At 33.4% G+C, this 25,587-nt stretch overlaps 1 protein-coding gene across 1 annotated transcript in view; it reads left to right on the forward strand.

Moving 5' to 3' along the window:
* The first annotated feature begins 16,639 nt into the window (after positions 1 to 16,639).
* Positions 16,640 to 25,587, forward strand: part of LOC143223953 (uncharacterized) — a 67,523-nt gene continuing 58,575 nt past the window's right edge. Inside the window, exons 1-2 of the mRNA XM_076452425.1 lie at positions 16,640 to 16,957; positions 18,863 to 19,024. Coding sequence (XP_076308540.1) covers positions 18,928 to 19,024 — 97 coding nt within the window. The 5' untranslated portion in view covers positions 16,640 to 16,957; positions 18,863 to 18,927. The remainder of the gene's footprint in view (positions 16,958 to 18,862; positions 19,025 to 25,587) is intronic.

Below are 25,587 nucleotides of genomic sequence, written 5' to 3' on the forward strand. Positions count from 1 at the left end.
GGGGGCGAGTGTAAAGTGAAACATTCCCACGATACTAAAGTGTCTGATCAGCATTGCACAAACACATGGAACCTAAAGGTTATAGGTATGTAAGATAAATATGAAAAGTGTGTAAAGTTAAGTACCCATGCAAAATTCTAATGTATAACCTCTTTTGTGTCATGAACTAAGATAATGGTATATGGATCACAAGGAATTACATAAAACCATAATAGAACGTTCGTGCAAAAAAACAACACCTCAAAACAGTAAAGATTTTGTTCAAAAAACGCTTAAAAACATTTGATACTGATTGCTATGACTGTGCACATATAAAAATGCACAAAACAGCATGAATGTTAGACTAACAAGGAAAAGAAAATTCGCTCAAAATGGTCCGTTTGTAATTATTCTTTTACCAGGCTACAATATAAATGACTTGGTATATTGTACTCAAACCTTTTTTAGAATATTAAATGTGTTACTACAAAGGTTATATAAGCATTGAGAAGTGGATATGTTTCTTTTATATTTCACATAAGGTAAAAAATACATGTATAGCAGTTTTAGCGTGAACGATGTTATTATACCCCTTTAATTTAGTTTTTTTCACAAATATCTGATGTTTCATTAAAATTCTTAAGTACAAGTGAAACAGGAACTACCAGCTAGTAATAGACGAACATTGGACGACTGCAACGTGTAGATACTCAATGCTTTGTACACTTTACAATCGGTGTCTTTAGGTAGCCAACCATTACATTATGTAAGAAATGGAGTAACAAAAATAAATAAATACACATAATATTAAATTTTGTTGCACACTTAGTAGAATAATTTCTTTAAGATACACGAAGGCTCACATAAAACGATGTTTTGTACACATACGTTTTATATAAAAAGGCTGCTTTTCTGCTAGTAAACTTTTATACTGAGTAAGTAAGGGTTGTGTTCTAGTCCAGCCATTTATTTTCCCATTGCCATGTATTGTGTATATAAAATTTAGTTACACGGAATTTTGCGTAACAGCATGGAGCCCAGATAGGGATTTGTAGTTCCAGTAAATAATGTTTGTGGTATCTGCAGCCTTTCTCTTTTCTTACAATTTTTTTTACGATTTTTATTCGAAGGTTTTAAATTCCATATTTTTTATTGATCCTGTAAACCCAGATGATCTGATGGTTGTAGGTATGATACAAAAATATAAAGCTTATGTATAGCCAAACATTTCAACAAAAATTTTTATCTGTTCTATTCCATATATAAACCCATAGAACCTGTGCTTTATGAGTAAGGGACACAAGATATAAAACGTGTATAAAATTAAATACTCCCACGAGATTCTCACACGTTCCTAAATAATTAATCAACAGGACTATTTTATGCCAAATGTTAACAACAACTCGAAAGAACTCATTTCTATTTCGTTATAATAATTAAAACTTTTGATTGTAGCTATTAATTAACTGCTTATTTGAAAGTTTTAGCTTAAGTCCAGTAATGGTGAGGAACGAAATTTATACCATTGTAATTTTGTTTTATTGGAGACGGCAGGGTAAAATTCATTAATGCACAAATGATGAACTCTAAGCAAACTAGGGCTAACTACGTCATATCACTAAGGTCAAACAAAGAACGATGCGAGGTTTTGGGTCACATTTTTTATTGTAACTTTGGTATTCTGTATTAATTATTTACTGACCCCAATGCTGTATAAATCATTGATTCATATATAACTTGAACAGACAGTTCTAAATACAGGTATCGAGATTCATATCAGTGTAAAAAATCTCTACTAATAATATTACAGCAAAGCAGGCACTTTGAAATGTTATGGGACTATCTATAGTAAATATTTTTTTAGTTGCTTTTCTTTGAATTAAAATTTTCTAGAAGTTTTTTTATTTATTTATTTGTCACCGCAGAAGTATCTATATCTTACTGACTTGTCTTGATTCATTAGTTTAATCATAGTTGAGTATGGTGATGTAAATAATAAAATCCATAGTGCATATAGTATAAATAGTTTTTTTAAGAGTTTACTCATAAATGCTAATAAGTAAAATATAAAGTGTTCATACAATATAATTGTTAATTCTTGCACACGAAAGCATTTTACGACCTATTAATGAGAAATGTGTAATTGGTGCGCACAAAGGGGGCAAAGAACTCCCAACCCAAAATTTCTTTGCATACGAAATCAGTTATTTTGGTAAATGTAATTCTGTTTACTTCTATATGTGTGTGACGTTTAAGCGTGTGTTGGTATGATTTATGTACATGTGTTTGAAGTTTTATTCATCCATATCAAACATTTGACCACGTGATTATGGAACTAACTGGTTATTCATGAATATTAAAAAATATATATATATTTGTGTTGAGAAGACTTGCTATACTGATGATGCCAGTTATATATTTAATCAGCTGTCAGAGTTCTATACTAACAAATACTAACTACATAAATATTCTATGAAGAAGTACGTAACTAATTGCCTTGAAACGTCTACAAAAATCTCTGTATGATCAGACACTGATATAATTATACATTAACCAACTGTGGATTCTCTTGCAGGAAGATCATTCTATCCCTTATCAATTTACGACAGATATTCCAAATTCCCACCCACTTCAATCAAGGTTTTTAAAAAAAAAGAAACCAGAGAACAAAATGTCTTACAAGGTAAGAAAGACTATTTATTGATTTTCATAATACAAAAGTATAACTTGTGTACAGGCTGGGCTTAAAAGTTATTAAAATTTTCAAGCAATTTCTCTTTAGTGAGAATACAACGGACTAGTTAATGAAGATGAGGGTGAATTTTGTGGCCAAAATTACCTTCATCTGAACACACTGATTTTAACTGTTTCTAATGCGTCTACTGGACGGAAGACAGCTAGTTAAAATAACCCACAGTCAACGTTTGGGCTATTCCTGTTTGATTGAATAGTGGGATTTGACTGTCACTCATTACGCTCCCACTGCTTCTAAGAACGTTTAATTGTTTTAGCAGCTACAAGTTTCGGAAAGCAACCCTGCGGGATCATAATCCAAACACACTATTCATTAGGCTAGATTTGGTCCCAAGCTGTTAGCGATAAGTGTAAAATTAACATAAAGAGATAGGTCATTAATAAGTTTACTGGAAATGAGGTAAGACAGCCGCCCATGTATTTCATCAGCTTTGATGCTGCCATCGATAGAGTGCGTTTTTTTGTGGGTTTTTTCATCACTGTAATTCATCAATTAATCGGAAGTACATCCAACAATGGCAGCAGCTAAAAATTAGCAGCAGTTCTATGAACAAAACTACTTAATTTTCGGCAGCTATTACCTGTGAAAGTACTACTACTGGGCTCTATAATTTCTGGCTCGTTAATTAAGGTGTCCTTCTGAACCTGAAGCTGAAACCACATTGATGGAAGTGAACATAGAAGCTACACACTTTCCAGTAACTACAGTATCTTAAAGCAGTTAAAATATTCTAAGGTGGCCGTTTTATCACACCTTTTAATAACAACCTATTGTAAGGTTTATATACATGAACACTGTCTCCAACATTAGAACTCTCTTTGCATAGACCCGGCATGACCAAGCGCGTTAAGGCGTGCGACTCGTAATCTGAGAGTCGCGGGTTTGCATCCTCGTCGTGCCAAACATGCACGCCTTTTCAGCCGTGAGGGCGTTATAATGTTACGGCCAATCCCACTATTCGTTGATAAAAGAGTAGCCCAAGAGTTGGCGGTGGGCGATGATGACTAGCTGCCTTCCCTCTTGTCTTACATTGCTAAATTAGGGACGGCTAGCACAGGTAGCCCTCAAGTAGCTTTGTGCGAAATTCAAAAACAAACAAAACTCTTTGCATAAGTTGCGATCTTTAGTTTTACCATTGACCTACGTAACATTAAACTAAATCTATAACTATCAGAAATGCTTGATTTAATCCGTGGGTGTTGTCGCAAGATGTCTTTGTGCAAAGTCTCATCTAGATTAGTCAAAATAAAGAAGAATCTCAGGTCAAACGTCTAGTTATTCAAAATATTTTTATCTTTGACCGTCTGTAAAAGTGCAGAAAAGGAGGTTGGTTGGTTCTTTAGAATTAAGCACAAAGCTACTCAATGGGCTATCTGTGCTCTGCCCACCACAGTTATCGAAACCAGGTTTTTAGTGTGTAAATCCGCAGACATACCACTGTGCCACTGGGGTCCGTAGAAAAGGAGGAATCCCGACTCTGTTCGTATTAATCTGTGACTTTGTGCAAAGACTGACCAAAATATATAGGGATAGAAGATCAATAGTATTGAGATGTTAGATCTTTAATTCCTGTAAAATCGCATGAAAGGCGCAAATCCTAAATCTCGAAGCTTTAGTTTGTGAGAGTGATTGCACAGTATTTCTATACCAAGCCTCATTTTCGTTGATGGAATTATAAGGGAAGAGCAGGCCAAAATATGTGCTTGTTTAATATTTACCTTTGACTCCTAAAATCGAAATGAGAAAACAAAATGTGCTTGAACAGACAGGATAAAGTATATGTTATCCAAGATAAAAGGTAATCAACTCACAAATGATTATTTGTTTGAAGTTAAGCACAAAGCTTTACAATAGGTTATCTATGTTCTGACCACCATAGGTATCAAAACCCAGATGCTAGCACTGTAAGTCTGCAGACTTACCGCTGTGCCACTGGACGGTTAGGACAAATAAAGGAGTGACATACAGTTGTAATTGTTGAAAGGAGTAAGAAAGGGGAAGTGGAAAGAAACATGGGAAATTCATGTCCCTCCATTGGGGAGAAAAATATCTTATTCCACAGAAAGCAATTGGTAACAATATAGAACATGTAATAAGATAAAATAAGTTAAAATGGTGCAAAATACCGAAATCTGTTAATAAAACTAAAGGAAATAAAATGAAATTAGAATAAATGAATTACAGGAAACGTGCTACAACTTGAAAGGGTCCGGTATGGCCAAGCGTGTTAAGGCGTGTGACTCGTAATCTGAGGGCCGCGGGTTCGCATCCCTGTCGCGCCAAACATGCTCGCCCTTTCAGCCGTGGGGGCGTTATAAAGTGACGGTCAATCCCACTATTCGTTGGTAAAAGAGTAGCCCAAGAGTTGGCGGTGGGTGGTGATGACTAGCTTCCTTCCTTCTAGTCTTACACTGCTAAATTAGGGACGGCTAGCACAGATAGCCCTCGAGTAGCTTTGTGCGAAATTCAAAAAGACAAACAAAACAAACAACTTAAAAGAAAATACTAGAGGCAAACAAAGATGGTACAAAAAGAGGAAAGACGATTACTTCTTTGATGGTGTTTCCATTTTAGAAAACAGACTAAAATTGTCTGAAGATGAAAAGAATCATATCCAGAAATAGTAGAATATCTATAACGTGTTAATTTAAATATCTTGTAACTAATAGATATATAGCTACTTGTATGTTTAATATTAACTATACGGTATATCACAGTTCCAATTATACATAATAATTTTGTTACCGTAACCAACAATGGATTTGTGTAAACAAAAATCCAAGTGGTTGAAGATTGTATTTCTCCTTTGAGTTTATCTTGTGTTCCTTTTTTCAGTTTTTGTTATTTAATTTAATTACTTTAGAAAATGATTTCTCTAGCATAGGAAAACCTGCAACCTGGAACAAGAAATTTATATTTCCAAAAATTGTATATTTCTAGATAGGAAGCATTTTAGAGAACTGTCTAGGTGCTTCAAGTGATTTCCAAATGGCATCCGCATCCACTAATAAAGCACCAGTTTGCGATCTAGACCTTTTCAAATCACCGCTAACAGGAACACGTCAGTGAAAAGAGAATTATACATAAATGCCAAATTAAGTCTCAACGCTGTGAGCTCAGGGTTAACGTAACTGCGTACGTTAATGATCTGTGTTGTTTTCACAGAAAAACATACCATAGTCTAGCTGTGACATATCGTGAGGATATGATATTTTCATAAAAATATTCCACGAATTTTTTATTTTTAAGAGAGACCACGAGACAGCTAATGGGATTAACTTAATAGTAATCCTGACAGAAACCTTGTTATGTCTTACAAGGATAATGGTAATTCCTCCACATAAATTGAGGGACAGGAAAATGTCCGTGGCAGCAGCTACAGTAACCTTACTTTTTGAATGGCTTTCAAAAACCACTGCATATCAGAAGAATATGTCATGAGATCCCTTAATGCCAGTACTACAAGGCTTCACAGTGCAGTCAGGTTTAATTTGGTCATATAGACTTGCAGATGTATGCAGATTTTGTCTTGTAGTTAGACTAATGATGGTTAGAGAAATAGCAAGGACATGATATGCAGAGAAAGTTGGGACTTCTGTATTTGATGGTATAGTTATTTATAATTATTGACGTTCCATATATTACCAAGACGTTAGTTAACTTTTATGGTTTCTTTCATATAGCTGCTTAGCAGAAACAGAAAAATAAGAGATAAGCTCCGTTGGTTCTTCGGGGTCGGATAAGATTTGACATCTACAGGGTCGATAAAGAAATGACATATACTGGTTTATTCCATGGTAAATAGATGAACTCTCAGGACTTTTTTTATCTTGAAGCTTGTCAAGCACTGTCAGATAAACCACTACGTCACCAACTTGACCAGTGGGAATAAATGGAAAAGCTAAGTTTGTGTTCTGTAAATGTAAATCCAGCAACTGTATAGCGATGGGTGTAAGGCTGAATTGGTCGCTTTACTGACACAGATATGTTGAGGATACAATTGTTAGATTCACATCTACAAGACACGCATTTAGTTTTTTGAATCACATTAACTCGATACACCCTACCATTCAGTTCACCTGTGAAAACGAAAAAACTAACCAAATAGCATTTCTCAATCTCAGGAACACAAGAACCAATACATATTTCAAAACAGAAATCCATAGATAAATCATCCATACTGGACTATTTATTCTCTGGGACTCAGGCTAGGAAACAAAACAAACACTCAATATATTAAGAAACCAAATAAACACAGCCACAAAACTATGCTCACCCGATAAAATTAATGATGAAATCAACAAAATAAAACAACACTTCATCAACATCAACAAAGTTTCTTCAAAAACCGTTGAAAAAATGTACACACACACACACACACCTAGATAAACAACACGGCCAACAACCAAAAAACAAAAATATCTCAAGAAACAACAAATCACAAAACGTTACGCTGCTGCACACCACACGTTCCAGATATCAGTGAAAAAATAACGAGCATTTGGAAACACTTATAGCAAAACACAACATTCCAGTAAACACCAAATTTATTCAAAAATCAGGTAACAAAACTAAGGTCCATACTGTGTACAAACTACGCTGACAAACACAACACCAGCATTATCCGGCAACGATTTGTTTTGTTTGTTTTTTGAATTTCGCACAATTAGCTACTCGAGGGCTATCTCTGCTAGCCGTCTTTAATTTAGTAGTGTGAGATTAGAGGGAAGGAAGCTAGTCATCACCGCCCACCGCCAACTCTTGGGCTACTATTTTACCAACGAATAGTGGGATTGACCGTCACATTATAACGCCCCCACGGCTGAAAGGGCGAACATGTTTGGCGCGACGGGGATGCGAACCCAAGACCCTCAGATTACGATTCGCACGCCTTAACACGCTTGGCCATGCCGGGCCTTCTCGGCAACGATTCGTTGCAAACTCTCTTTGTTAACCTGAAGATGACCTGAGAATGTCGAAACGTTGTTCTCTACTTTATTTTAATAAAGGTTTTATTACCCATACTAGCCGTCTTGAAATACATTTTTAGAGCTGATATCAAAAATGACTTGAAAACTGAGACAGCTAGTGATTTTAGTTACGGTAGTTTCTGCATACTAAAATTAAAAGGGAGAGCAACCCTAGCTTCTTGAGAATTCAGGTGAAATTCTGTAATAAATAAATGTAGTAAATCACGTGAAATACATTTGGTGTACCTGGAAATACACAAATGTTCTACATTCTTCTGTAACATAACAATGTTATTGTGATTTGACAATGGCAGAAATCAGAACTAATCAGACTGAACGCAGTGAGAGGGTCTCCACTTCCTTATTGAACTAATAGTTGAAGTAAGTAACTAAACAGAAAGTGAATAAAGAAAAAGTAAGAAATAGGCGTAAGTTTGGTTTATGTACTTGGAAATTACCAGTGGTCTGAATTTCATTCAGATAAGACTTTCTATCTTTATTGAAAAATTTGTTTTGGCCACCTTCAACTTTATTCTTAAATAAATAATTACTGTGAGGAGTGCGAGAACATATTAAATTTTTTTACGGGTGCCGGGCATAAAAAAAGTTGGGAACCACTGAGTTAGGGCAAAGTAGGCAAACTGGTGAAACATTTGTAGGCACTGAATGTGAAGAAATCAAAGGTTTAAAACAATCTAAAGAAATTTAAAACATAGAACACAAGACACAAAGTTCTGAAACATCTGAAGGATCAGATGAAAATGGATTGTACATACACAAAACGATTGAAAACAATACAACTGTAAAAGTTGGAGAAACTTATATACCAGATCTAAAAGGATTTATTAATGATTTGTGTATGCCTGAAGAATCTGGTAAAACTGAGTCTTCAGAAGAAGATAAACAATTTGATAAATTCAGTGGTAGCAAGTACACTGTTATATCACGCTTGTTCAACGAATCTGAGTGAAACTTCCATTCTCAACGAATGAATAATATGGGAAAACTTTGAAACCGTTCCAATTCTTTTTCAGTAAGTAGTATTCTGATCTTCTTTGATATTTGTTCTGAGACTCATCAATAACTTTAAACAAGATAAACCTATACTGACAATTATGTACGCCTTTATTCGTTACAAATACTACATTAATTGAATTGCTATTTGTTTTAGGTCTGTATTTTTTCGATTTCATTTACCTTTATTGAAATTCTGACTTCAAAACAAACAAGAGAGTCATTAGGTGCGATCAATACAGATAAAAATTCAAAATCATTGAGTTTTCGATTATTCTTTCTTTTGAATTGGAAATTGAAAATGGAAAAAGTTAAACTGTAATTTATTAAAATATTTTTACTCTAAATGAATGTATTAGCTATTGTGTATTCCTAACCTAGAATAGTTTCGGCAAATAGCAAATAATCAAGGATTTAACTTAGACAAGCATATTTCGTGTCTTCGATTTAATTACATTCTAACTATGCTCTCATAATATTCAGAAAACTTTTTAAAATATAAACGTGTCTAATAATTTGGAAGTGTGAATAAATTTTAGTCAAATATCACATATTCTCCTGAATTATTAAAAGATCGCGCCTTCATTAACCCTAGACAGTAATTGAAAGTTGATTATGCTGGTTAGACTTTTCAGTTTTTCATTCTGCTCACACACATTATACTCCTTTATACTAATCACATGTCACACACTTTCTTATACTCTTATACTAGTCAGGTGCTTTACAACCTAACTGTTAGTCAAACATTATTCATTTCTTTTACACTAGTCAGACATCGTATACTTCTCTATGTCAAGTGTAGTTCACTATAATGTAGAGTAAAAAGCTATATATAAGATATTTTTTGCTTCTGGCCATCTTGTGACTACATTAATATTTTTTCCTTTGGTATTACAATTCAATGAGTTTCAAATGCAGATGGCTTTCAAAAGTAACTTCTTTTGAGAAATCACATTATACAATTTTCTATTGTGAATCTGGAATTTTCAATGATGACAAAAACACGCAAAGCACGAAATTTTGGCATTGAAAAACAGTCCTAGTAGTTTTCAACTATATTGGAAAAGTAAGGAAAGGTACTATTTCAGCGTGTAAAGAACAAGTGGCTGCTACTTACACTGTGGTGATGGTGTAGTAAGTTCAGCAAAATATCACAAGAAGTAACTGAAGAATACAGAAATTCATTGTACTTAAAGCAGGAACCTTCATTGAACAGTAAAACAAAACAATTCACACAGTTTAGATCTGCAAAAATAAAGGAGTTGTGTTCTTCCAAAGCCGGATGGAAGGCCCGTTGTTGAAAACTGTTGTGTGGTATCTGGCATGTATCAAATGGAAATGTGTGGTCACACTTGATGAAGAATAGTACATATCATTTATCATTTTCTGCATACTTTCAGATTAACGTGCTGCCTCACTGCATTTATTTGCTATAAACTGTTCATACCATTATAGAAGTATTTCAATTTTATATTATGAAAATATATGTCTGCACTTTTCTATTAAGACGTGTTATTAATATATATATATATATACAAAGAAGGTGTTACTATATTAACGTATTCTAAATCATCAAACACGTTCGCAAAGGTGTTCGGGCCTGGCATGGCCTAGCGCGTTAAGGCGTGCGCTTCGTAATCTGAGGGTCGCAGGTTCGCGCCCGAGTCGCGCCAAACATGCTCGCCCTCCCAGCCGTGGGGACGTATAATGTGACGGTCAATCCCACTATTCGTTGGTAAAAGAGTAGCCCAAGAGTTGGCGGTGGGTGGTGATGACTAGCTGCCTTCCCTCTAGTCTTACACTGCTAAATTAGGGACGGCTAGCACAGATAGCCCTCAAGTAGCCTTGTGCGAAATTCCAAAAACAAACAAACAAAAATAATAAAAACCAATCTCCAACCAGCAACAATAATTCAAAATACGTTTCTAACAGCATTATTTCGAATCTTCTTTTTTATCATAAAGAAACTGCCATAACATCAAGCAGTGTATCATATACTATCAAAATCCCTCACGGTGAACAGCTTTAAAATGTTAAAAACACTTCATCTTTTAATACACACAAGCCTTCTCGAACTAACAAATCTGTTGAAGATAACAGTGACCTTAAAAATCGTACAAGTTACTATAAACGCTTCCGACATATCTATAACGTTATTAATCTTTCAGACATACTTTCTAAAGCAGAACTCAATCTCCTTAGTAAAGGCTTCAACTTCTGCCCAAATAATAGCTATGTTAATGAGCTCGAACTTCTTTTAGACCTTCATGAATTCTTTCGAAAAGATCTACGATTCTTTTTTCACAATAAACTCCACCCTACTGAAAACTAGCATAACTGAACTTCAAGGAAAAGTCTTTATGGACGCCTTCATCAAACAAGGAACCACGTTCAGAGACGTCTATTAAAGCAGCAGAAGATGACATAATACAAACTGTAAAGTATTCCAAAAAATGCCATAATAATAGTACCCAAAATGAATGAATTACTCTAAACAACTTAAATCGAGCAACAATATAATATTATAGCCAACACACAAGGGTGGATCTAGTGTTATTGTTAACAAATATGACTATATCACGGAAGCCAGTTAGAAACTAGAGGGTGCTATTTCTACAAGAAACTCTCACATTATTCTTCAAGACAGTTTTTTTTAAGACTATAACTTATAAGCTTAAAGAACTCCTACAAAACAATAAAACTAACAAAGAAACCCATCAGTATTTGATAACTAGACATGTTTTTCATGGTAGATTTTATCACTCACACAAAATACACAAACCAAACAACCCTGGGCGACCCATAATTCCTAGCACAAACATTGCTACAGAAAGAACTGTCCGTATTTCCTGCACCCTCCATTTTTATACAAAGGATACAACTATTTTTCTTAATACCATAGAAGATATAAAAACCACCGGACACCTACCATCTACTAGTCTTTTTACACAATGACTTGAAACCCTAAAATCATTTCTTAACTTATTCTAATCTTACAGACAGAGTGAAATACCTTCACTAATAGAAGCTGTCATCTCGCTCACTTAAAATGGAACATTACATGCAGTCAAGCTCGTGGAATAAAGAAAATATGCTCAGATGAAACAGACTATAGAAAACACACCAAGGATCTAAAATAAACCATATTACACAGAGAATATGAAGATATCGAAATCGACAAACAGATTGAAAAGGTTAACAATACTCAATGTAAAAACATCTTAATATAGAGCAATAGTAAATTTTTAAATATATATAGAATTTCTTTTATTGTTACCTGTCATTTTAAACTCAGAAACGTTTCAGGAATTCTAAAAAAAACAAAAAAAACGTTCATCTCCTACAACTTAAGGATGTTACTTTCATGGACATTGAAATTAGATACAAAACTGAAGACCTTTTCTAACTAATCTAAATAATTTTTATTGTTTTCTTATTTTTTCCTGTAGTGTGAATCTTATTTTTTCTAAAACTTACTATTATTTGTATACATCAATTAACTTAATATCTATTTTTCAAATACTCTCCTGCTGTAATCTTTATTTTTCCCAAACACTCAAGTATATATTTATTTATTTATTTTTAAAACCCTTTCTAAAGCGAGATGTCATTAACATATTTTTATATTACGCCATCGTTGTCGGTCACATTGTTTGGAAATGTTTGTTTGTGTTTGAATTTCGCGCGAGGCTACACGAGGGTTACCTGCGCTAACAGTCCCTAATTTAGCAGTGTAAGACAAGAGGGAAAGCAGCTAGTCATCACCACCCACCACCAAATTTTGGACTACTCCTTTACCAACGAATAGTGGGATTGACCGTGACATTATAACGCCCACACGACTGAAAGAACGAGCATGTTTGGTGAAGAGGATTCGAACCAGCGACCCTCGGATTACGAGTCGAATTCCTTAACCACCTGAACATGCTAGGCTTGTCTGGATATGAAACACAGTTACAACAGTATACGGAAAAATATGCTGAACATTTTCTGGAAGACCAGACGACCTTCATAATGTCAGTCAACTCCCTTTATACAGTGTATATCATTCATTCGATTACATCACCTTTCCCAATTTTGCCCCTACAGAAGAGAGGCTCATCTGTCGAAATCGCTCGGGTTATAGAGTTTTTATAATTTTATATCAAGACTTCTTGAATCTACGTATTTTTCTGACATCATGTAAGATTAATATAGTCTAAGTAATAACTTGTATTGGGCAGCATTTTATTTTTTCGCTTTGTGTTTGAGAGGCAGAAAATACTATACTGGGTTTTATTTGCTTTGTTTTGGATGTTTGAACTAATAGAGTAGATGAAGTCAAGTAGTCAAATGTACCCACTGTAAATTTATTGCTTATTCTAGTCGGCCATGGAATTGGATTTGATCATCATATTTATAACACACATCCAGACCTAAAACGCAGAAAATGATTTTTTATGACAACGGAAGGCGAACCATAAATTCTCAGATCCACAGTCCAATACACTAATCGCTAAGCCGCGATGCATTGTGTGTCACAATGATTCATCGACCCAAGTTGATTTATGAGAGTTAAGATTTTAGTTGATTGTGGCATGGGTTTATTAATCGATGTGAGGTAAATCAATTTTTAAATTTGACGAAATTATGTTCTTTATCACCTTGATCGGACCTCCGCTGGTACAGCGGTAAGTCTATGGATTTACAACATTATAAAGAAGGGTTAGATTTCCCTCGGTAGACTCAGCAGATAGCCCAATGTGGCTTTGCTATAAGAAAAAACACACACTTTGATCTGTTTTAGGAACAGACTGCAGATAATTTCAATAAATTAAAACTAACCAAGAAGCACGAGCGTTTGGTTTGTTTTGAATTTCGTGCATAGCTACACGAGGGCTATCTGCGCTAGTCATCCCTACTTTAACAGTGTAAGACTAGAGGGAAGGCAGCTAGTCATCATCACCCACCACCAACTTTTGAGCTACTCTTTTACCAACAAATAGTGGAATTAACCATCAAATTATAATGCTCCTACGCCTGATAGGGTGAACATGTTTGGTTAGCGAAGATTCGAACCCGCGGCTCTTAGATTACGAGTTAAGTGCCTTAACCACTTGGCCATTTGAGCCTAACGTAAACACAATCATAATAATCTACGTTTATTGTTATTTCGTTAGAGTTATACTCGAACTGGCCACTATTTAATTAACAGGGTCTTTTTCAATTTTGGTTAGGATTCACACATGTCCAATAATTGCACGTAAAAACAAAACATTATAAACATTTTAATTATTAGTTAGTAACCACTCTGGAAAAAGTTTGTCAGATGCAGTCAGGAAAGAAAAATTTGTGGAAATAAATTACTGATTACTTGAAATTTGATGGAGTATGATTTCACCATTTTTTTTCACTGATTGTACAAAAGAAGTGTGAAAGAAACCAAATGTAACACCCGATTCGCCTTGTATTGTTCTGACAGCGTATATTCCCGAAAGTGGTGTAATGTTATGAATAATGTTGAGTCTTTTAATGTCTTTAAGAGGGTTAATAACATTCCAAGTAAGCCTGTAATCTGTTTTTGATCATATTCACTGTGATGAATAACAGCTCTTCTAAAATAGCAGTGCAGAACTCCATCATGCTTGTTTTTCTGAAATAGGCTGAAGAAAACATGATAATAAATTCGTCTCATATTCCTAAATACTATAACGATATCTATAAATATCTCCAGAAAAATTTTATAAATCTAGAAAGCAACATATTTGCTTTTAGTCGAAATAGAATCGTACCTGATTGCTGATGGCATCCTGTGCGAGATTTTGGTTTTTGCCCCTTCCCCGTCGCAACAAAATCTTATATATTTTTGCTTTTAAAAATGCAAATTCGTGAGACCTATAGACTGGCCTCACGCCCCCTATGGGCTGACAGTCTGTGTGAAGACACTATTTGCACTATCTTTGATACAGCATTGAGCCCAGTCGGATTATCTCCATAATTTCTAGGAGATCCAAGAAGACCTACATGTACAGTGCCACTCCATACGAAAAAAAGGAAGAAATATAAAATATGCCATCTCTAGTGGCTATTCCAGCTTAAACATCTTCATGTGCTGCTAACACAGTCATCAGAACTAAACTACTTTCACGATATACAGTAAATAACAACTTAGTTTAAAAAACAAGGAAGGTGCTGAACTAGTCGAGGTCCAGTTGTATGTTTAAAAGGCCAAGAGAGTATCATCAGGGGAAGATGTTTCACGATAGAACTAGAGAGAAAAAGTTTTTTAAATATACAAATAATTGAAGATGATATCAGCCAAACATATAAATGTATATGTATTTTTAGAGAATATTAATACTGATAGAGTTAAGTAAAGTAAAACAAAATCAAAAAGAAGGATGCATTAAAAACAGCAAATCTGAACTTGTGACTAATTATATAAGTTTATATTTCTGCGTGTTTGGCACCGCCAGTTTTTGTAGGATAATATGTATTTAGAAAATTAATACTAATTTTAGAAGTATTTAATCACTAGTGATATGACACTCTGGTGAGTCATCAGTATATTAATAAAATTGCAGCTATAAAAACTGGGATTTAGTTCCCTATAGTGGACAGAGCACAAACAGCTCATTGTGCATCTTTGTACTAAAAACTCAAAAGGTATAACAACTGAGAAAAGTAAAAATGAAATACAAATCACACATAATAATCTGATAATTAATATGAATGGAAGTTGCGTAATACAATAGTATCATTTTAAAGGAAATTGACAAATGAAATAAATATATTTATCATGTTAGATTTACCTATATGGAATTGTTTGCTGTTGAGACTTATAATAATTTAATCGCCATTGTAACTAATAGCGGAAAATAAGCATGGTATATAAATATATCATGCATTTCTAAGTTCCTATTTTGATATAATATTTATTCTCAATCTAATAGTTATTTCTGAATACGTTTGGATTTTGCATAACACATGGTCAAGAACATTATTAAATTGATTTTGCTCTGGATATCTTTGTTTTACTGTCATGCTATAGAGACATCCATTGAAAACTGAAATGTTGCATGTTTTAAGTGCAATATAGTAGACAGCTAGTGTACTTCAATGATAGTTCAGATGGTATCCGAAGATTATGGCATACTCTAATGCTTCAATGAAAATGACCAGTGATTTGAGTAGCGCCAATTGCTTTGATTAAATATGACTACCTGTGAAATAAGGAACAGTGAATTTAAAATAATCTGTAGATAAAGCTATGATAATCATTTGAAGATGTAACATCCAGTAGATGCAATATTTGTGTTTAATAAACACTAAGTATACACACTTTATTTGAAAGTTGGATAAAGACTTCATTTTGTGAATTAGTTTGAGTCCTATCTCTTACTGCTCGCCAGAGGATTGTAGTTCTTGAGGTCTTCTTGATGGATGACTACGCAAGCTAATAATATATGCTTTCTGGGCAAGAAACATCTTATTTCACGTGTGCCTTCCACGACAGTGTCACAGCACTATTGCATTAGACTTCATCTGGATGGATTAACTCTCTTCATAAAGAATCAGTTGATGTAATTAACTTTCTAATACAAAGTAGCCATCAAAGTTTTCGTAGTACACCTTTTAATATGTATTTACATGAAACATAGTAAGTTTTCAATAAACATTACTAGTTTGTTGTTTGTTTGTTTTTCTACACAGAATCAGATTTTGTAATTTAGCATTTTTACTGAATATTTATTAATGAATGTTTGGAGTCAGAGTGTTAAATTAAACTGGTTTGGGACACAGCCTTACATGTGAATGACTGTTACAATTAAAAATAAAACAACAACGACTGTTTATTCATATTTACGTTTAATAATTCTTGCACAAAGCTCGAGTAAGCACAAGAAATTCAAGTTTTGTCCGTAGTTGGGGCAGCGAGAGGATTTATTTTGTTTTTTAATTTGACTTGCTGTTTAGCCTAATATTGAGCTAAAGAATACTAGAAATGGATGATATATTTTTTCCACTGTGTTAATATTTTTATTTTAGAAAACGAATTATATGACAGAAATGAATACCAAGCAATAAACTATATCGCGGATTATAAAATATGAAAAAAACACACCGAAAAACATTAAGCGCAGACGCCACAGAAGGAGTTGGGAAGATGAGCGTATTTATCCCATTAAAAACTCGCGAAAGAAATATGTGGGGAAGTTTCTAGCTTTTTTCTTATTCCGTTGTTATCATAAGCACTAAGGTAATAAAAGAAACAACATAATTATTTTAAAAACAGTAAGAAGTAGCTGGTTTATTACATTATAATGTTAGTAAGTAAATTGAATACTGTTATATTACTTGTTACAACGTACTGGTAAACAGTGCGATGTTTGTACAGTGTAAGATCCAACACGTTTACTTCAAATTTAAGTCAGGCCTAACTTTTGATTATCCCTTTTGGCTTATACTGTTGTAAATATAACCTGTATGCCTATAAATACATTCAAATTTTCTGTCAGTATCACAAAAAATATTAATAATACCATACTTCTTACTAGAAACAGAGCAGTACGTGTAACTTCTAAGGCTGGAGACACTGTAGTGCTTTTAAAATAAAATCTTCAAAGCCAGCCCTTATTATTCAAATATTTTCACGTATTTATCATTAATTACATATTTCATATTTGAAGACGACCCATTTCAAAGACTAGTCACCTTGCCAGTGAAATAAAGTTCTTGTTTTCAACTTTCAAGAGAAAATTTCAAAGACTTCGGTGTTCTCATATGATAATTCCATCTGTCATCCCAAGTGGCTCTTATCTAATCCATTAAGATAAGAAGCTCAAAATTGAATATACTTTTAACGTATGACAGAACTAGCAACCTATGCAATGAAATTATAACAACTTTTTTGCATGTGGTAAATTGTGTTAAATATTTCTTTATATACAACCTAAAGTTCTAATTGCTTTTCAAATTGGCAACAGCACGCAGCTGAGATAGCATAGGAAACTAATTAAGTGGAACACCAAAATCTTTTCATAAGATTTCAAGGTTATTTCATCAAAATTGTACTTCTAATACATTATAACCAACATACATTACCTTGCAACTATTATAATTAAAAACCATCCCCCATTTTTTCACATATTTCACCAAATAATTTGAATTATTATCTTCCTTGCAGCTATCAACACCCAAAGGTGATGCTTTTCCAGTGTGGAAAAGTCAAGATCAAGCAAGCATTTTGCTTCCAGTATAAGTTTAAAAATAAGTCATCAATAGGGTAAAACTAATCTGTGTCAGAATGGTGTAATCCTGAGTCATGTTCATGTCAAGTTAGTTCCCAGCAATACTGGATATGTGACCCAAATTATGATAAACCAAATACATTATTTTATGTATACTGTGATTGAAGGTTTACTAAATATTTGTCCAACTTGCCAATAGATCCATATTATATTATAGAAGCTTAAACTTTTCACTATAGCTAGGAATACCCAAGAATTTAATGTCGTTACCAGACTTTACAAATTACCATAGTTTTTATTTAATTTCTATAAGTATTTTTTCCTGTTTATCAGTTTATACCTCATAAGGTACTTATCTGATTTTTTTTATGCTTTTAATAAGCAAGTGACTCTTTTTGAACCTCAATTTTACTTTTATGAATATAAAATTAACTTCAGTTCTTCAAAAACTGACAAAATTTGCATTATAATTTCATATTCATAATTTTTTGTTTGTTAATATGTTTATGGGTCTATTATAAACTTTGCTGTGAAACCTAGATTGCTGCTGACTTGTGGGTTACTTTGGCTAAAATGTGTTAATTTGAAAATTTTTGGTGAAACATGTTGTATGGTTGCTTTTTGTTATTGAGAACTTTAGAAATGGACATTTTTGGGAGGTAAAAATGAATAATGTACTTCCCAATCATTGCTTATGTTTGAGATGTGAAAATAATATGGTTGAATGATAAAATCTTTTGTTACATATTCATTCAAAATAAGCTTTAACATTTCAAACCTTGAAATGGTTTCAGTTTAAAAATTTCATAATGTTGAAATGTATATTGTCATGATACTGATATTTTGAAAAATTGAACTAGAGGGTTTTGTTTGAAGACTTGGCAGTAAGATAAAAGTTTTGACTTATTTGGTAGGCAAAGCTGTTTGCAGCTTCAGATGAGAAAGCACATTACAAGAAGGATGATATACTGATGTAATCATGGAAATGTTGGAAACAAATACTGAATTGTTTCCTGATAAACAAAATGGTTTGCTGGAAGTGAAGTTGCTAGAAAATGAAGAAACATCACTTTGTAGTAAGTTTACACGTTTTCTTTTAGCTAGGGAATTTTTTAGGTTCCTAATATTATGGGTTTATGTTGCTTTTTTTATTGTTAACAGTTTTTCACTTATGTTCAACTTTTTAAAATTTCATACAGTTTAAACCATATGTTCTCCCACATCATATGTTCTTGCTTAGGCTTAACTCTGTGTGCATGGTGGTGGTCTGTTGGAATGATCCCATATTGTAGAGGTAATGTTAAATATAATTCCAAACTTGTAAATTGTTTCTTTACAAAATGTGGCAGGATTTTGGTAAACAGTAAAAATCTCTTGTAAACACAAAAATCAGATGTATTAATTAAGTTTTTATACTAAAATACATATGTAAAATGACAGTTAACCTGACTTACTCTTACAAGCCAGAGTTCATCATACAGTTTACAAACTGTACTTGCACAACTTCTGCATCTTTCTAAATGCTTATCTATTTTTTTTCAGTGTCCTGTATGTGTTTTATCTAGTATTTTCTATAACCTAACACAAACTGTTGCAAAATCAACAATATAGGGTAACATGAAACATTTGGTAACTTTCATAATACCCTCCAACTTCAATAAGCATGTTTCCCATCTTAAACCTCAGTTTTATTTTGATGGGTACAGAATATTCCATTTAGATCTGCAAAATCTGCCAAATGATTGTATTATAAATCAAATAATAACCTCTTTAATTTGATAACATTTTATCAGTTTGTAATAAACCTTGCTGTGAACCAAGTACTGAACTACAATTGACTTGTGGTTTTCTTTGGCCTGTATGTGTTAATGACTTGAAGAGCATCCCATTGGTCAACCATAACACAGAGATTGCTTTCTTTTGTATCATTGTTAAGGTTACTTCTTCAGAATTTCATTTATAATAAATTATGATAACTCACATATATTACATTGCAAGTAATGCAGGGTGTTCGGAAAGTCATTGTGCAGTTTTGTAATCATATATCTATTCAGTCTATTTCAAGCCAGCAACTGATAGTGGTGTTTAGAAACAAAATAAGAAGGATCCAAGCCTGTATTGATGCCAGAGGAGGTCACTTTCAACATTGTTTATAATTGTCATTCATATTTACCTCCTTATTCTATATTGAAACATGTCTGGTAATAAATATATAAGTGCACAGTGACTTTCCAAACACCCTGTATAATTAAAAGCCATCTACTGTTTTGTTGCACAGCTAACCAAGTACTCCAACTTCTTTTGTAAAATGGCAGCATCCTACTTGCAACCAGCAACAACAACATAAAACTTTAATATCATCAGCTAATTTATTACTCCTTCATCTAATGCTGTTTTGGAAGTAATATTGAATATAATTCTGAACTTATTAACTACATCATAACAAATTGTTGCAAGCTTTTAGTGAATGTTGCATGCAAAAAATCAAATGAATTAATAAAGTTTTTGTACTAAAGGTATATTTGTGGAATTACAAACTTTGCACTTTAAGATTTGAAGCACCCAACACTTCCTCTTTGTGTATTCATATACGTATATAATTATACTGTGAAATAAGCAGTCAAATACCTTTTGGAAACTTTGTAAGACTGGTACTTCTTCAAAAATATTTAATGTGCAGTTTGTTATGTTAGAAAAGAGGAATGAAATAGTAAAATATGAGAGAGATTTAAATACTGAGGAAAAAGGAACATAAATAGTGTTTCTATACCTACTTTATTATGTGATCATATTCATGCTGTTTGTTTATTTATTTTGTATAACACAATGTTACAAGTGCAATGCAACTTTGTATGCATGTTCATGAATTCTACAAAAATAGGCCATAAGCAGAAAGTGTTGCACATAAAAGGATATACAAGTAAAACTGGCATACAAATTATAATGTGAAAATAGTGGAAATGTGAGATAGTTACCATCTCAAGTATAACCCATACAGTGGTGGTGATACAACATGAGATTTAATCTCTCCGTCTTACCTGTGATAGAAAGCTATAACAAAAATGCAACTTAAAGTTTACATAATTCTTGCATTTGTAGTTTTTGCTTTGGTACTCATGATGTGTAGATATGTTTAAGTTATAAGACAAAACTAATCTTTCCAACAGCATATTGTATGGTGTGTATGTGTTACATTTGCATCAGCAGTTTGACATAGAGAAACCTATAAGAGCTTAATCAGTTGTTGGGTTAATTGAGAACCATAATAGAGTTTAAAATAGTGTCTCTAACTTCCTCTATAAAAGGCCACTGCTCTTTTCATCTGTTAGCAAATTATTAAATTTTTTCTGGAAATGTTTGCAAAACAATAGTCTTACTAGCTTGCCTCAAGTTTTGCAGTTGTTTGGAATTTCTCTTGTTCTGTGTGCAGGCATTCAGGTAAAAATTTTTAAATGATTCACTAATTTTAGTTTGAAAAAGTGAGTGCAGCTTACACTGTGTTTCTACATATTATCACTCATTCTTTTCACATTGTGGAATTACCCTTCCTCTCCAATCAATGAAAATTTGCATAATACAGAATCTTGATAAGTGAAAACATAAGGAAAAATTAAGTCATTCTTCTGTAATTGCATTTGTAGATCTTTAAAAATCTTTAGCACATATTGCATAATGTAGATCAATCAGTGCTGAAGACCTCAGTAATTCCATGTTTATAAAAATCCTACTGGAGTATTTTTTCATTCTTGTTATTTCCATTCTTTTGGATATGTGTTCACACTTGCCTGCATCCATTAGGATTTAACGGTACTACAAATACAATGTTTAAGAGTTCTTCAACAAAACACACAGAGAATTGTATATAGTTTGTAAAAACATTGCATAAGACCTTGCTCCTTATACAAGATTTTCTAAAGTATGAACTAACTGATTTTAGATTTGTAACCAAAGTTTTCATTTCAGGCATGTTTATCTGCACACTTAATGGCAAGATCACTTTTATGTGCAGTGCACTAGAAAGTCAAAGTATTCCTATTCAGGGTATCTTTTAATCTCTTCCAAAAATCACTTTCAGAACAACTGTTTGCTCTTCCTCCAGTTGTTACTCCCAACAGTTTATTTAGATCTACATCTACTAAGGATACACCACTTTGAGTTGCATCTAATAGCCTTCAGCACTGCTGTTATCCAGTTTAGTTTTGGTTAAGAAAATATTTTATATTTCAAAATTTTTAGAAATAAGATATGCAGACACTTGTAATTTACCATTTGATAATTAACAGTGCCATCCATTTTTATAGAGAATACAAGGCACTTACATAACAGCAACTGCATGTGCTATTGTACTTTACCAGTAATAATGACCAGCATTTCATGGTATAATGTTGCATCTATACCATGTTCTTGAGAGCAATTTATCAGTCTATTGTTGTGCAATTGAGTGAGCAGTGTAGGTTGCCAGCTTCAAGCAGATAAATGTCCTACCAAAGAGTCACTATATGCACTTGCAATTTGTCTAAATGCATTTTAAATACATTGATACTAACAAGTTAAAAAAAGTTAGTGTAGAAAACCTTTTGTTGGTGAGCTTTATTCAATAAAAAATGTTACTATTCCTGTCACAGTTGTTTAGCAAGTTTCTGTTAAATACAAATATACTATTAAATATATCTTTATTATTTTAAACAATTTTTGTATTTCTTTTTTATTTGGGTTACAAGTATCTATATGTATTACTCTAAGTAATACGTTTAAATTGTGTTGGCATACTTAGTATTATGTCTGAAGCAGATTCTTCATAATTACAAACAAAAGTACCCATCCACAGTGACACAAGAAATTTAATCAGTCTATTTAAATTATTCGCGCAAATTTTAAAAAGTAATTGTGTTTCACTCAGAGTCAAAGCTCTGAGCTATTTATACCACCCACCATGAAAAGTAATTGTTCAACATTTCAGTCATGCTAAGAGCCACTCAACAGTAACACAGTAAATCTACATTTTTATTTGCTAAGTAAGATCACATTTTAAAGTGTGAATAACAGTACAATTATTTCCTAACAGTTTAGTGTAGAATATTTTGGTTGTTAAATAAAATTTGACATCAACATTATTTGTGCTTGTTCTCCAATCATATTAAAAGTGAATGTTGAACTTTGCCTGCATATGCAGCTTTTCAAATGGGAGAAAGATCAACATTGAATATTGTCTATGGTTTGTAATATATATGTATAAAAGATGTTTTAAATGTTTATTGTTGTGTGACAACTATAGATCCTGGAGCTATATAATAAGAACATAATTACTATTGGATCTATAGCATTTTTATTTACTTGCAGAGGCAAATACATCCCCTTTCAGTTTGTGTGTTTATAAAGCCCCTGATGTAAAGGCAAAGAGAGCAGAAAAGAAAGAACAATTGGGGCAACAACTTTCAGAGATTAATGACTTACATTTGTGATAACTTACATATTTGTAGTAACCAATATTTATTTCACCTCACATTTATAAAACAATCTGCTGGTACTAAAGTGTTGGCTTTGCCTGTCTAAGCATTGGTCTTACATGCTTCAGTCTTTTGTACTCCACTTAAATTCCCTTGGCAATATCTAATTTACAAATCTCTTCACCCACATCAATGTGCCATTTATCCTGATACTGTACATAAGCACCTCACTTAGGTAATCACTTTTTGTTGACAAAGAATTGGTCACAGTTTTCTTTGACAAAATGCTACATTTAATTTTATTGTGGATTACAATTTTTTGGTTGCCATGTGAATTTCTGTATAATTATAATTTCCTTATAATAAAAATATGTTATTTGCAGGTATGAATTTCTGTATTACCACTGTCATTGCAGTAGCTAACCTGACCCCTCCTACTCCTCCTTTGTTATGTATACATTTGGCTCAGGAGTTTTTGAAATTGCTTTATGCTGATTCTGGTTATTCAAGCACATTTTTTTACTAAGTTGACTTCTCGTGAGTCCAGTTTGGATTAAACTCCTTTTCTTCAGTTAGTCATTTAGGTTTGTGAGATTTTGGGCCTTTCCTCTATGTCTATTGAGTCTACTCTTACCTTGTTGGTGGAAAGGTCAGAAGGAGATACTGTTTAGTTTTTCCTTCTTCATCTTATATTCTTAGTTCATGCTGGGAGATTTACTGCTTTATTAAGTGATTGAATATATAGGCCTTGACTTTCATTTGTCTGTTTGTATATTCTGCCATATTTTCACAGACAAAAAAATGTTGTTTTGTTTGGATATATGTGATTCAAGGATGGTTCATGGGATTATTTTGAACCAATCACATTTCCTTATGTACGTTTGATTCTCACTATTATTCCATGATGTTTCTTCCCTTTGAAAACTTTTCGCAGCCTATCAATAGTTCCCACATCAATTTGCAGATGAATGGGTCTTCTGCTGACTTCTATCATGGTCAGACTTAATGATTCTATTCTTTCTGTAGAGATATATTGATGGGGTGAATTTGTTTATTTGCTGTAAACTGTGTGTTGTACATTAAATTTTTTTTCATTACTTGATGTTTGTGGATATTCTAGAGGTATTGGTATCATGAATTGATGTCACATGTTGCTTTTTATTGTTGCTGACCTCTAGACCTTCTTTGGCTCTAGCAGCTGAATAGATTCAAACTATTTTCAGGACCTCTTCACTTGGGCTGACTGATGTCAGGAGCATTGTTATCTGCATAGGTGGGTGGGAGCCAGTTAGAGTGAGTTACAACTTTTGAGTTAAACCTGGTATTCTTTCACTGAAGATCCATGGATAGTTCAAGTTCTAGTATTGAAGTTAGTCTTTCATTCAATTCTCTACCTCTGTTATCCTTCCAATATGTGGTATCTCCATCCCCACCTGAACAGTGGGGTGTGAGGTTTTATTTTAAGACTGTCAGAGTTACTGGTTATGGGGGTGGTAGTGATAGTTGATCCTGTTCTTCTGGGATGTTATTCCTGTTTTCTTGTTGTGCCTGGGACAAGGGTAAATTGACTGATAATTGTCAGTCATTCTTACCTGAGCCTGTTCTTTGATCCTCCCAGGTTCTTAACATTGTCCTTTTTCATCCCACATTAGCATTCTTTACCAAATTAGTGGATGTCGAAATTTGTGATTGCTGATGCATTTCTCCATAGTGAATTTATTTTGCTTCTAGCTGCATTTCATGTACAGGGATGATGTTCTGCAGTTCAGGGATTTAGTATTTGGTCTAACATCAGCACCATGTGTCTTCTTGTGGGTTGTACAAGTTTTCATCATGTTTCAAGCTAGGCTCAGCTACCTCCCATCTAGCTTCAGGGTATGAAATGGGCAGTCAGGCTCTTACAGAAATCTATGATTTTTAGGGAATGAAAACAGTCCCAGGGCAATGAAAAGATTTAGAATTTCAATCCACTGGATCTTCTAGTCTCTTTAATCAGGAGTAACATTTTAGTTTTTCAATGGTGGTTAGTTTGGATCAACCCAATTGTTATAAGTGTATGTTTGTATAAATATTTACTGAACCTCTATCCCAAATTTGTCACTTCACAATTAATTCCCTTCAGGGGAGGGGTGTGGATGTTAAGGATCAGGTAATCCAGGGTATATGAATGGAGGAGGTAACTTTATTCTGCA

This window comes from Tachypleus tridentatus, chromosome 8, assembly GCF_004210375.1.
Source record: "Tachypleus tridentatus isolate NWPU-2018 chromosome 8, ASM421037v1, whole genome shotgun sequence".
Lineage (NCBI taxonomy): Eukaryota > Metazoa > Arthropoda > Merostomata > Xiphosura > Limulidae > Tachypleus > Tachypleus tridentatus.